Source organism: Mus musculus, chromosome 3 (genome assembly GCF_000001635.26).
Source record: "Mus musculus strain C57BL/6J chromosome 3, GRCm38.p6 C57BL/6J".
Taxonomy (NCBI): domain Eukaryota; kingdom Metazoa; phylum Chordata; class Mammalia; order Rodentia; family Muridae; genus Mus; species Mus musculus.
Genome location: NC_000069.6, coordinates 136,897,694 through 136,911,632, shown reverse-complemented (window position 1 = coordinate 136,911,632; position 13,939 = coordinate 136,897,694). Strand labels below are relative to the sequence as shown.

General features: G+C 41.8%; 1 protein-coding gene across 7 annotated transcripts in view; it reads right to left on the bottom strand.

Annotated features, from left to right (window-relative positions):
* Ppp3ca (protein phosphatase 3, catalytic subunit, alpha isoform) overlaps positions 1-13,939 on the bottom strand; it is a 268,014-nt gene that overhangs the window by 26,095 nt on the left and 227,980 nt on the right. For all 7 annotated transcript variants that reach the window (XM_030252463.1, XM_030252464.1, XM_030252462.1 and 4 more), the window contains 2 exons: positions 8,405-8,530; positions 6,260-6,334 (listed from right to left, as the gene is read on the bottom strand). In XM_030252463.1, coding sequence (XP_030108323.1) covers positions 6,260-6,334; positions 8,405-8,530 — 201 coding nt within the window. The remainder of the gene's footprint in view (positions 1-6,259; positions 6,335-8,404; positions 8,531-13,939) is intronic.

Below are 13,939 nucleotides of genomic sequence, written 5' to 3'. Positions count from 1 at the left end.
GACGACTCGCTTGTGGTCAGCATAGGATAGGAAAACATGTGGATAAGAACGGGGCAGGGGGTGGCGGGGAGTGGAGGTTCTATGTGAGACTTTCTCTCTAGCTGAAAGCAGAGACAGAAATCCTAATTAAATATTGTCTTTCCAGGGCAGCCCGGAACTATGCTTGGCTTCAAATGCATTCCTTTTCGTCTTCTTCTCATGCTTTCTTATGCTACAGGATTTCAGTTTCACCTCTGCATTTTTCTTGTTAGCGAGGCTTATCAAATATCACAGCCTCAAACATAATTAGTATTTAAGGGGGAAAAAAAGTGATCTCAGAGTCTATGCCTTCAGGCCTAAAAGCAAATCCCAAATGAACGGGTGTGCTGCGCTCACAAATCTGTCGCTAGCTTTCTGGTGGTCTCTGCCATTCCAGCTTTCTTGGTGTGGTAATGAACAGGACAGAAGCCTCCTCGGTGCTGAAAAGTCTTCATTTCTGGCAGCTTTCCCCCTCTTCAGGATCATTTACGACTCCTTCTTTAAAGCGCGCCTTCTCCATAAGTGAGGAATAACTACCAACCAAGAGTCATCGTCTTGAGCCTCTCTAAAATATTCGGGGGGGGGGGGGGAATCAAGCCTTAATGGAAAGCAGGCTCGTCTTTTATCATCCAAAATCAGAAATGGAAAGGAAACAGAGGCCAAGCTACAGATAAATTAGGGTCTCAGAAGACACTCCTCGGCAGTAAACTGTCTTCTAAACTTTTCAAGACAACAGCAGGCAGTTTGTGTTTTGCTCTCAACCCGGAAAACAGAACAAGACAAGACAAAACAGAACAAGACAAACACCACAGGCCAGTGGGCACAGCAGCCCTTTTTTAGGCGGCTTGTGGTGAGGCAGAGGCCAAGGAGAGACTCATGATGTGACCAGAGACCTTTCTGTGTGGCCATACACACCTAAACTTTTCACACAAGGAAACACTTCCAGCTTCTTAGAGAAGCTGATGTTGAAGCAGGATAGTGAAAACCTTCTCTTCCATTGCTCTTTTGTGGGCTAAGAATAAGGACTCAACAGGTGACCCAGCCTGGCCTGGAACTCACAATCCTGCTTCAGCTTCTCAAGTGCTGCATTAATGTTTATGGGCAAAGGACTGTGTAAAATCCAGCTTTAAAAAAATATCCTTCATCATATTTAACAACAACAAATGAAAGTATATAAATATAATTTTTCTGCACTATCCCTCTTCCTCCTTTCCTGGCTCTCCTGCCTCTCTTTCTAGCTTTCTCATTCTTTCTCATCATACTGATTCCAAGGAAGAGACTTAACAATGGTAATTTTAGGTCTTGGACATCTCAAGTACCGGAGAAGAGGCGATGCATCAACTAGTCTGTGTTCAGATTCTTGTTTTCCTAGCTACACAGTTTTAGGTTTTACATTGACAGACTTGACTTTGCTTCTTACGTAAAAACAGGGACAATAATAGTGCATCCACCAAAAGGTTATCTTCAAGACTATAGATAATAACAACAGCACACCAAACTGTCTAATAACCTTAAAACAAATCATCCTTAATTGTTTCCTTGCTGTCCAAAATGATAAAGTTAATGAAAGTGTTTATTCTGTAGCAGTAACTGAGAATGATGGGTGACACTTTTAAGTATCGGCTGCTGTCACTCAGCATCACCATCACTAAATCCTAAAGGGGACGTGACAGACCTGGAAGGCAATGCGGGGAATCCCTCCTTGCTGAAGGCCTTGCAGACACTTAGAAGTCAAGTTGATATGACAGGAACATGAGCTGCAAGCTCCTATTATTACCCCTGACTTTTTAGTTGCCACTGGGTATGGGGCAGAATCCTGAGAAGGGCTAGATAAATCACTCATCAGGAAGCGTCCTCCACCTAAACTAAGCAGCAGTCAAAGGAAGAGCTTTAATTGAGCTCTTTGATGTCTGTAGCAAACAGACAAAAAGCCTGGCAGGAGCCCAGGGCCACCCCTCAATGATAGACAGGTTCTAAACTGGTGAAGATGGGATGGAGGTGGGGTGGGGGACAGGCGTGCAAGCCTCCCTACAGTTGAGGATGCTGCAAATAAAATAAAGTCAAGTATATGCTATTGTATCCCAAAGAGATGACAGTGCTGCAGGGTGTCCTGTAAGCTGTTTTTGTTTTTTTTGAGCATTGCAGATAGCTATGTATTTCAGAGTCATGATAAAATAAATTGCTAGGATTAACCTTGTTTGGTCAGTCCAAAACGGACAGTACTCAGAACTGAACATATTTGCCATTAAACGTTTATCTCTGTGTATTGACCCCTTATTGGGGGACATTTCTGAAACCTGAACTAAATTTCAGGCATATTCATAACATGAAATGAGAATTTGGCATTCAGTTTTATCTGTTTCAGACTTGGGATCTAAAGGTGCTTAATTTTCAAATAAGGACAGACCCCGAAACTGCCATCCACCTTGGTAAGAGCTGCCCATCTTGCACTGGTCCTAGAGGATGTTGGATGTTCTTTATCCATTTAATGTTGGAATTTTCCTATTAATGTTCTGTTCCTACCCTCTATATGGAGACACCATAGAGGAGAGAGCAAGTTAAGCATTCTCAGGAAGGAATTAGCTTCTATCAATGGAAATCAATTATGAGCTGCAGAGAACACCTTCCCTTGTGGGATTTAATTTTCCTTGTTTAGCTCCCCTCCACTCTTCCTTTAATAAAGATATATGTGCATTGTAAATGTATTAGTGAGCGTGTGGCTGTGTGCCAGAGATTAATGTCAGGTGTCTTCCTTGATCTCTCTTCACCTTTATTTTGAGGGTTGGCATCTCTCAGGGAGCCTGAAGCTCATAGATTAGTCTCTATTGGGTGGCCAACGTGCTTCAGTGACTTGCCTTTCTTCACGGCCCAGGGCTGGAACCGTAGGTGTGCGTTACCACCCCTGTCTTTCAAGTGGGTTCTGGGGATCAGAATTTAGGGCTGCATGCTCACATATTAGCTTAGATAACTTTCCCAGCTCAGGGGTGCCTTTGGGAAACTTGAAGGCTGTTCTGCAAGGGAAACTTGGGACTATGATGCCACCATTTGCTGTGGAGGCCCATCAGTCAGGGAGCATCTTCCCTTATGGCTACTGACAACTGTTCTCTCTCCTCCCATAATCACATCCACAGAAGAAATGCTGAAATGTGTGAGCATTCTCTGTAGTCTAAGGGAAATCAATGGTCAATGTTGTGTAAGGATAAGAAAAGAGTAGGATAAACAATCAAGAACTTCCTGCTAAGCAGGGTATGTTGTGTCCAGGACACTAAGGACAAATGGTATATACCTTCTTCAGGTTGCTAGCAATGCTTTTCATTCCTTCTGCTCATCTCCAAACGTGTAGCAATGACATGGAGGGATCAAGCACGTTCATTAGAAACCCAACATTTTAAAAAGTATTAATGCTGCTTGAAAAAGTGGAAGCACGGATCATGTAGGTTATGTACATCTAGCAGAAGTGACTTCAACTAACAAATGATGCTGTTCAAAAAGGAAAAGGTATCGATTGATACAACGGTTGACAGCGATGGAGCAGGGAAGGAATGTACAGTTAGGTATCAATTCCACCTGGAGAGACTGAGCTGGGTCCCCCCCCCACCCCAGATCAACTCTCTGCACATGCGTTGGGCAATACTGCATTGATCTGAAGGACACACCCTAACTTTTAGAGTGGTGGGACGTGCTTGGAAAGAAAAAGGGATCTTCCAAGAATGGCTGAAATTAATTATTTTAAAGCAGATTGTCTCCCAAACTATCTCTGCATGTAAGCGACTGAGAAAGAGTGGATAACCAGTTAGTAGCAGTGAGGCCATGAAGCCCTGCTGGGTCAGCCTGTCAATCATAGCCACCTGGGATATCTTACAGGGCTGATACCTACCGGATGCTCAACAAATCATTTGCTATTGGAATCCATTAGGAGGCAATTACCACCACGTGTTCTTAGTCTACACAAAGTATACTTTATAAACGTTGGCTGATGAACTTGGCTAACATGTTGATTTGTTTACTGGGAAGTTTATCATATTAATGCTAACTAATATTAACTTTGAAAATATCTGCATTCAGAACACAGTATCCCAAATTATGGAACTTATTATGATAATTACTGAAGAAAAGTGGATAAGCCTCCAAATCAATGCTTTTCTGACTTCTTCCCATCCCTCCCTGTGCCTTCTCTCCTTCAGCATCCAGGCCTGTGTCCAGCAGAGAACCTGGGATGCCTCTCCCACAAAGCAAGCCCTAGAAAGTTCTCCATTCCTCTGAAGGCACCCAGCAAGCATGCTGAAAGGCTAAGACGCATCTGGACAGACAGGCTCCCTGCCTTCTTCCTTAGGTGTTTCCCTTCCATAGTACCCCTTTGTCCTGCCACACTGTTGTAAATTTGCTCATTATTTATCAAACGAGACCAAAAAAAATTAGACATTTGTTCTTAGCTTTCTAGGTGGTTTTCTCTGATGGCTCCGGGGCCACCTAATATTCTGTATCAAATCCTTGGACTTTTCTTTTGTGTGCCTTCCTTTTGGAAGTGTGTACCAGCCGGAAACTTTGGGATGGGTAGAAAGGCTGCCTTCACAGTGAGAACAGGAAGGTAGGGAAAAGAAACGTTGGCATAAGGGTCTGTACTGCTGTTTACGATTCAGAATCTTTGGTTAGTAATCTTTAGTTAAAAAAAAAAAAGTAATCTTTAGTTAAAAAGTCTGGGCCATTTATGAAAATGTTATTTTTTAAGAGGAAACACTAACCATGGAAAAGTTAACCATAGTACCTGAGGCTATAATGTGGGAAGCATCTAGAATCTAGACACCTACAAACTGTGACATTAGGCACATTTGCTTAGTTAACATCTAAAAATATCTTTAAGAGTCTTAATAATTATTTTTTTCCTTCTACATCCACTTTCCTCCCAATCCTATTCTTTTGCAATGAGGTGTCTGAAAACAGTTTATGAGGAGAGGTAAACGGGATGAGAGAAGCTGTAGAAAAGAGAAATACTAGAGCTAGCAGTAAATTGTGTGTTTAATGCATATATATGTAATATATATATACATACATATATATACACATATATAAATTCTATATCTCTATATTTATTAATGATATCAATTATATATCAGTTATATATGTATATAGTCTATACTATTTATCCAAGTACATGGTCAATAGACACTTTGTGCTTTTAGCTGTTATCAGAGTTCATACACTAAAATACTAAATCATGCTATCCAAACACTAACTTTTAGAAAGGGCCACCATCTCCTGTTTTACTAAAGTGCTGTTCAATGGCTCTTCATTTAAATTAATCAAAGCATCTACTTCTATCTTTGTCTTTCTTCTTTATTCATTATGTCTTATTCCGATGACACCGTCTCTTTCCACCCCAGTCCCTCTATGAAGATTCTGCTTTCTCCAAGGCACTGAGGAATCCCAAGGACCCTGCACAGGGTAGGACGTACTAATATACATGAAGAAAGTTTGCTCTAGCGTGTTCCGACTCTTGCCACATCCTTGTCTCTTCCATGCGTTTCAGGTGCTTCACCAGGGCTCCCAGTCATCGTCCTTCTACTTTTAACCTCACACACCTCTCTGTCTTTGGAGAAAAATCTAGTGTTTGGAGGTAACTGAATTATCGTAGAGAATCTCAAAATAAGTTAAGGACTCTCATGAATTCATCTTTACATATTAATACACAGAAAGAATTAACAGTTGAGGTCATCAACAGTGCTTAAAAAATGAAAACTGTAAAGACATGGGGGCAGCTAGTGGAAATGGCAGATGAAAGCAGGGGGCGCTGTGAGAGATAGCAGACCTAAGAGCACACAGCAGAGGGCACTGTTAGAGATAGCAGACCTAAGCACACACACTTACCCACATGAAAATGTCTTCCTTTACCACACACATCAAGATAAATGATAGGAGAGAGGGCTAGAAAATAGTTTTTTTTTTTTTTTTTTTTTTAAGGAGGTTAAAGGTTATGGGTGAAAGTATATCAAATAGCAATGTGGGTAACTGAAAGATGGTTATTAAAATGGTTTACATTTCAACAACAGCTTCAAAGTAATAAATAGGGCAAGCCTCTCATGGTTTCATTTCTGACATTTTCTTACCTCAGACAAAATGCTTTCACTTTCACCATTATGATTTAAACATAATCTGAAATCTTAAAAATGCATGACCAGGGTTCGCATGGAGATCCTACGTAATTACAGGGCAGATGGGATGAGTGCAAAGCTTAGCCTCTCACCGTCAAATCCATCTTCTTCTGACCCCAGTTCATCGTCGGAGCAGATGTTGAGAACATTGACCAGCATCTCAGTCACTGTAGCCAGACATGGAAGAGAGGAAAGACAAGCCCCAGGTGTCAGCCATAACTACTGCTCCGTCAGCGCTCATCTGCGCCTCGTGCTTATCTCAGATGAAGTCACTTCTATGTCTCTATCCCTGTCCTTAGCATCTGGATCTATATCTGCCTTTACGCATCATACGAGATAACATGCTGTCTAATCCCATGTAGGCTTTTAAAAATAAAATTATGATGTCATTCTTATGAAATCCCTTACTAATTCTTATTAAATATAGGTCAATAGAAGGTGTGCGTGGGGGGGGGGTGCAGGGGGGGGCCAACAAATGCTGGATGAGAATACCCTGTAAATCTATAAGGGAGAAGAGAACTGTCTTGGAATTTTGTGTTTATCTTCGCAATGATGCTGCCCGGTGTAGATTAGATTACAGACTTCTGTTGAGCAGACTGAGCGAATGCCAGATCTCTTTCAGTTAATTTGTCTAATCCTCTGGAGACTCCGTCCGTGACAGGTGAGGAGCTGTGTATTTAATAAAAACGGCCGATAGATGAGCTAATGTATTTGAAGGAGATTTGGGAATATTGATTTTTTTTTAAGAAATAAATATGTTGACAGAAATATCATTAAATTTGATTTCCAAAAATAAGGTTTTAAGATACTTTGAGATGAACCAGAATTTAGTAAAGTAAATAGATGGTAATAGGTTTATGGAACAGTGAGCGGCCTTCTTTCCTAGCAATGTGCATGTTATCATGTTTAATGTTTCTTGAAATTTGGTTGGGTTTTATCAAGCAGGTAATGATAGGCCCACACATCTTCAGAAGCTGTTTTTAAGGTTACACAACATTTTAAGAAATATTCTTTAGGAACCAAAGACACACAGAGAGAAACGCCAGAGGTGCCACGCCATTGATCTAGAGTTTAATTTTCAAAGCCGAATTATGTCTTACAATATATCACTGATTTCTTTCATAAAATATGGTCAAAATCTGAATAATTAACAGAAACTGCCCACCTAAAGTGTGTTCTACCATGCCTGGTAGTTGTCAGGATCCAGACTGCCCTAAAGGGTGTTCTAGCATGCCTGGTAGTTGTCAGGATCTAGACTGCTTCAGTGTCCACAGCAGGCAACAGCTGAGCCTGTTGGGATGCTGGCATTGACCAGTGTAGGAACCCCGAGCATGGAGTCCCATGGGTTGGGACACTGTTACAAGGCACCTGTGACTTATTAGGACGTAAGAGAAAACTTTTCTACCGACAACTCAGTACTTGCCTGTGGAATCATTATCAGATAGTTAAATAAATTAAAAATGTCTCCATAAGTCTTGTAGATGCTCAAAAGCCACATAGCTTTTCTCTAAAACTCTGCATAGACCTGACTTTCTTAAGTGCTTGGAAACTTATCTTCACAGAGGCCACCAAGGGACACTCCATGAGGAATGAGCCAGGCTGTCAGTTAGGCCTCCTGGCTCAGAGGCTCCTGGCTTTTGCAAATTTATCTTTATATATCAATCAATACATTTTTTTTCTGTAATTTAGGTTAAGGAATAAAAACGGGACAATGGGGGCAGGAAGAGGGGATGGTAGGAATAGAGGAGTAGGGGAGGGAACAGAAAAGCCCAATTCTGAAAACTGTTCTGTTTTTAATAACTATGGTCTGCTGCGTTAAATGTTACCCTTCTGCATGTTGTGGGCACTAAGCGCTGCCTACAATTGTGAGAAACACAAGGGAAACATGACTATCCTAATTTGTGATAATAAAACTTGACTTTGGGACTATAGGACCAAAGAGTAAGAAGGAAAGATAGGAGCCCTGATAACACCTTATTTCTAGTGTTTTAGAGAAGGCCACATTGTTCAACTGGGACCGTGTTCATTCTCGATATTCCTGGTTTGCTCAGAATCTACTCACTGCATCAGGTCACCAGCCACAGGGCAAGCTGTCCCATCCTTCCTCTCACAGTACAGACCGTGAATGTTACCGTGAGACCATCCCGCTTCTGTCCAAACGTTCCTGCTAACAGAACAGCTCTCCGTTGACTTCCCAGGAGGTCTTATTAAGAACAGCTCAGGGCTTTACAGCATACCTTTCTCCCCAACAAATGGCAGCGACCAGGTGAAAACATCCATGAAATTTGGGAGCCAGTACGGATGCGGGGAGCAGTTGAACTGCCTGATGTTCATCACATTGTTCTCGTACTTCAACACTGCAGCTAAAACATAAAAGCACAAGAGGACAACCGTCAGCGCATACCTCCGTAACTGCGCATGGTCAGGAAGGACAGCAGTCAGCGCGCACCTCCGTAATTGCGCATGGTCAGGAAGGACACCCGTCAGCGCGCACCTCCGTAATTGCGCATGGTCAGGAAGGACAGCAGTCAGCACGCATCTCTGTCTTTACACATGTGGAGTGGATCAGGCAAATTCTACTCTTTGAATTAAGTTCCCAACCATGAATACAAATAGCCTCATCAGCCCCGATTTCCTGATTTATCAACCTAAGCCTTACTCCTTAGAGGATGCCACTGCCTGTACAATGTGTGAGGGGTAATTGGAAATGACATTATCATTTGGAAAATATTTTTGTGATGTAGTTAAGCAATTATCAGGAATCAGATCAAGAGCCTCCTGTAGCCAGGAACATTCTAGTCTTCCTTACTCTCTGATGGTAAGAAAAAAGGTAGCAATGCTAAGTTAGTCTGACATAATTTAGTAAGCTCTCCAGAGACTAGATTCTCCCTGCCTCTCTATCTCTGTCTCTTTGTCTCTGGCTCTCTTTCAACAAAAACAAACTCTTCCCTCCAGTAGCAATCACAATTGTTACATAAATTACATAATTTTAAAATTAATAAGGACGATATTTGGATTTAATACCATATAAAGTAACAGTCTTGACTCCAGCCTCCACTTCTGAATAGGACGGAGCAGCCAAGCAAGGCTCCCGAAGCAAAGCTGCCTGCTTCTCTCTGCCCCGAGTGGGACCTGTGGGCTAGAGAGACTCTCACATGACTCTTACTCCTAACTGCATATGGAAACTCAAGTGCCGATCCTGGTCAATGCATACAGGATGAGCAGGGCTCTGTGAGTAATTTCAGGGACAGTTGAGTCATGTGTTTCAGTGGAGACTCCTAGCTTACTGATTGACAGCATTATCTTATGGAACAGACTCAGGTTGAACTTACACCTGCTTTTTCCACTCACTGACCTTAAGACATAGAACAAATATAGTTCCCCCTGAATGAAAGCCCTTCAATAACGATCCTGCCTCATTTCCAACCTGCCTGACTGTATGCAAGACATGGTCTTTATTACCCATCCCCAGCATGACGAGTGTTGTATTGATGGTGTGTAATGAGTAGATCCTGAGTCATGTAAAACGGGCTGTTTACATTGACAAGTTGAATACACAGAAAGTTGTACTATTATGCTGACATTTATATGGGGAATATGCTATAGCAGGTGATGAAAGATAACAGAGCAAAAGCCTTTAGTATCTATCAAATTCTTTGATTTGGGTTTGAGCTTTCACAGCAATGCAGAGCCTTTTGTATATATGTTTTTCACACACACACACACACACACACACATATATATATATAATATATTTTATATATATACATATATTCACATACATATATGTATATATAATTGTTATGTCAAAGACATATACTGTATCATACATGCATATGATATAATATATATATGTTTTTGACATAACAATGTTTTCAAAACTAATCCTTCATCTGGAACATTTCTTGTCTCCAAAATCCACGTTATCAGCTCAGAGAAGTCCTTTCTGGTTCCCTTTGATAGACAGATGATCTTCCTTCCTTCATTCTAAAAGTCTTTGGCTTGCAACAGATACCGCACTTGTTAGGGAACTTTGATGAGGGCTATTCCACATATATGTATTGGCTTAACCTCTCCCCCTGTTTTAAAGGACAGGGATCATAAAACAGGCTGTAGGTTTTTTGGGTCTCCTGTCCCACTTCACTCAGGCTCCATCTGAGAGGCTGACTTGGATGCTGCTATTCCTCCTACAGTATTCTTTCAAGCGAACGGTACCTCATCCTGCTGGTCTCCTTCACACAAGACACTTGTGGCTTTCACCCTGTGTGTCCTGGATCTGGATGCACACCAGATGACGACTGTCTCTGACACTGTTTCTCAGGAAGGCCATTAATCTCTTAGGTAGGCTTGATTGGCATCTGAGTCCAGGACAGACACAGCGTTTTATGTTGTGATTTGCCTACTATAGGTATTATGCCGCGTTCTAAATACACTATTGCTTTCAGCAACTGGCAGTTAGCTCATATTTGTGTGTAGTGAGACCTTTGCCTTGAATTTGAGACCTACTAGACTAATAGAGCCCCAGAAAAGAGAATCAGGCACTTTGGGAACACAGATGGTATAGGTTAGCGGGGCAGTAAAAATTCTTTTCTGGTAGAATTCTGAATCCCGCATATATTTCTGGAAATTGTGTTTGGCATTGTTCTGTTATTTATGCAACATGCTATTTGGCAAAACAAAATATAAAAACTCCTTGACAAATTACCATATCAGTGTTTCTGATCTTCAGGACAAAGTATTGCTCGTGTCTGACATTAACTAGCTGAGCAAAAGATTCATGCTAATGATTTTTTAGAATTTGTTACCATTGCATTTGTTTTTATATCTCTTTAAAAAATTCTTTTAAGGCTCAAGCCTGTCATTTCAGAGTAATTGCCACTTCACTGTCCTCCTCCCCAACTTCTTATTAACTTCAGGTTGGTGGTATCGAAGGGGAAAAGGAAGGAAGGGTGGCTGGCCTTTGCTCTAGACCACGCCAGGCCTTCATGCAAAGGTCGGATAAGAAGGAAAAGTGTGTGCATACTGAACATGCGCCAACTTCTCTTTCTTGCCATCAGTCCCTGAACAACTAAGCAGAGCAACCTCTCCCAGAACACTGTCATTGTATACGGCATTATGAGTGATGGGAGAGAATGTGTGTAAGGTAAGCATGCACTGTGCCATTTTATGAAAGGTCCTTGAGCATCTGTGGATTGTGTATTCTCAGAAGGTCTTAGGGTCCGTTCCTAGTTGCTTCCCAGGCCTAAGTGTATGGCAATTAACACTGCCCTAGATGGGGAACAGAGAGAAGCATTCTATAATATTTCACTTGATTCCAAAAGATCTTGGAAGCAGTGTGTGTGTGTGTGTGTGTGTGTGTGTGTGTGTGTGTGTGTGTGGTGTCCCCATAGCTGCAGACAGAGCAACTGCAGCAGGGAAATGGAGCAACTTGCTCAGATCATGCAACCCCAAACTGACACATCTCACCCCCTTTCTTCCTTGTCAGGAAACCCACTCCTGTTCCACTGTTCCCTGCTGTCCTTCATAAATTATGCATGCACGGAGGCTAGTCCTAGCGGTGATACTAATTTAACTTTGGATGTGGTATTCATATTTAAAGATGGTTCAACTTTTGCCAGAGCACAAGCTGCTGTGAAATGGGATGCAAACTCACAATCTGATGAGTGACTTGAGGAGAACTGATGAGTGACTTGAGGAGCCTGATGAGTGACTTGAGGAGAACTTGTGTTCTGCAGAGCAGGGAGTTAAAAAGGGAGTTGTTGCAACACGGGCTCACCACAGTTTACTCCAGTACCCCCTGCAGAAGCTAATACTGCCCATTTCATCTATTTACCATGGGAATGATGCATTTCTACAGTAGCTTCACTTAGCCTGTAGGCGCAGCAGGGCATTTGGTTTGGACCTTTATAACCACAATGGTTCAATAAAGGCTTCTCAAGATTTGAGAATGAGCATAGAGGTAAAGTGAGTGACTCACCTACACTTTCAAACCAGTAAATGTCAAGTTTGGCCCAAATACAAATCATCCACCTAGTATAGATACACTTACCATAAAGACCCAAAGCATTCAATGCCTATCAGAATTTGGACAGACTCCTTTTCTTTCTACATTACACTCCATAGAGACAAGCACAAGTCTGGAAGGCCATGCGCCTGGACAGTTAGTAATATATTCTATAAATAATTATTTAGGATGCTCAGGGCCACTTAAAGTCTTTACATTAGGGCTCACTTTCCTTACTTGAACAAGTGGGTTTATCTAGACCAGTGGTTCCCAACCTTCCTAATGCTACAACCCTTTAATACAGGGTTCCTCAGGCTCTCATGACCCCCAACATAAAATGATTTTGTTGCTACTTTATAACTATAATTGTGCTACTGTTATGAACCATTGTGTAAATATCTGATCTGCAGGATACGTGACTCCTCTGGGGGTCATGACCCACAGATTGAGAACTGCTGATCCAGCAGCTCTATGGGATCTGGTTCCCATGTGAGTGGTGTTAACAAACTTTCAGAAGAAAAACTTCAATATTAATGAGATGAGTGAGCAGTGTTCTCAGTAACTGTTTAGACAATTGCTAACTGGGCTGTTCCTTATTCTCTGCATTAAAAAAAATGAATCTTTAACTTAAAATGCAGAAGTACAACGGGTGTTCTTTTCTCCAGCAACATGACATATTTGTGAGAGAATCCTTTGAACAATCCCGTATTTATAAGGTACTCATAGATTTTGGTGTGGTTTTCACAATAACTACACATCATCACAATGCATAAAAAAACAAATCCAATTAGCCGGAAGCATCTACAATCACGAAATTCACAGTTAAGATTTCATCCTCCGCTTCCCACACCTTCTTCCTTCCTTGACTCCCGCTCTTCACTGTCACTGTCACAAAATGCAACTGGAGTCCTAGCCGTGCAGGTTCCTCTGATGTAGTTGAGACACAAGCACCCCCCACCCAGTGCAGTGAACATAATATAGATGACTGTATTTCCACAAAAATTGGAGAACACCTGCTAAGACTTTGGGAAGAAACAAAGAAACAACAACAGCAAAGACATGTCCTGTCTACAACGCTGGAGCTTCTCCATCCCGCCAGTGAGTTCCTAAGCCCACCCATCACTTATGCTTTGTCCCAGAGGGATGCAGAGACACTGTGACACGTTTGTGGGCCTTAGCTTATTCGCCAGGACTTAAGGTGACCAGACAGAACAGAACAAATGGTTCTCTCACGTAGCTGCCAGTGTGAAAATCTGCCAGAAGAGACTAAGGCAATGGAAAGAATCTGAACCGAACACTCGTGGGAGCTGCCCTGCTCACTCTTCTTGCAATGTCAGAATAATTCATTTTAGAATTACAAGTTACTCAGTGCAGTCGTTTTTATTACACCCGCAGGACTCCATCTTCAGAGGCGTGTTTCTGTACATTTAAAAGCGACAACCAAGGGCTCTGTCCTGCTTGTGGAATGGATCTTATTTACTTATTGTAACGCTGTCAAACAAGGAAAAGACTCTACTATGGAGCTTCAGCTGAAATCCTCTAGTACTTTCAGTAGTATCACTGGCTTTTAATATCCAGTGGAGCCCAAGGAATATAGCATATGCATTATGCTGTTGCAATGCCTCACCATGCACTGCATCTCTGGATTATAGTGAGAGCTTTAGAACCAAGGGGTTTACGCATGCATCCATGCACGCGCATATATGACACACACACACACAAGTTTCATTCATGAAATAATAAAAGCTATCAACACCTTTCCCCATCT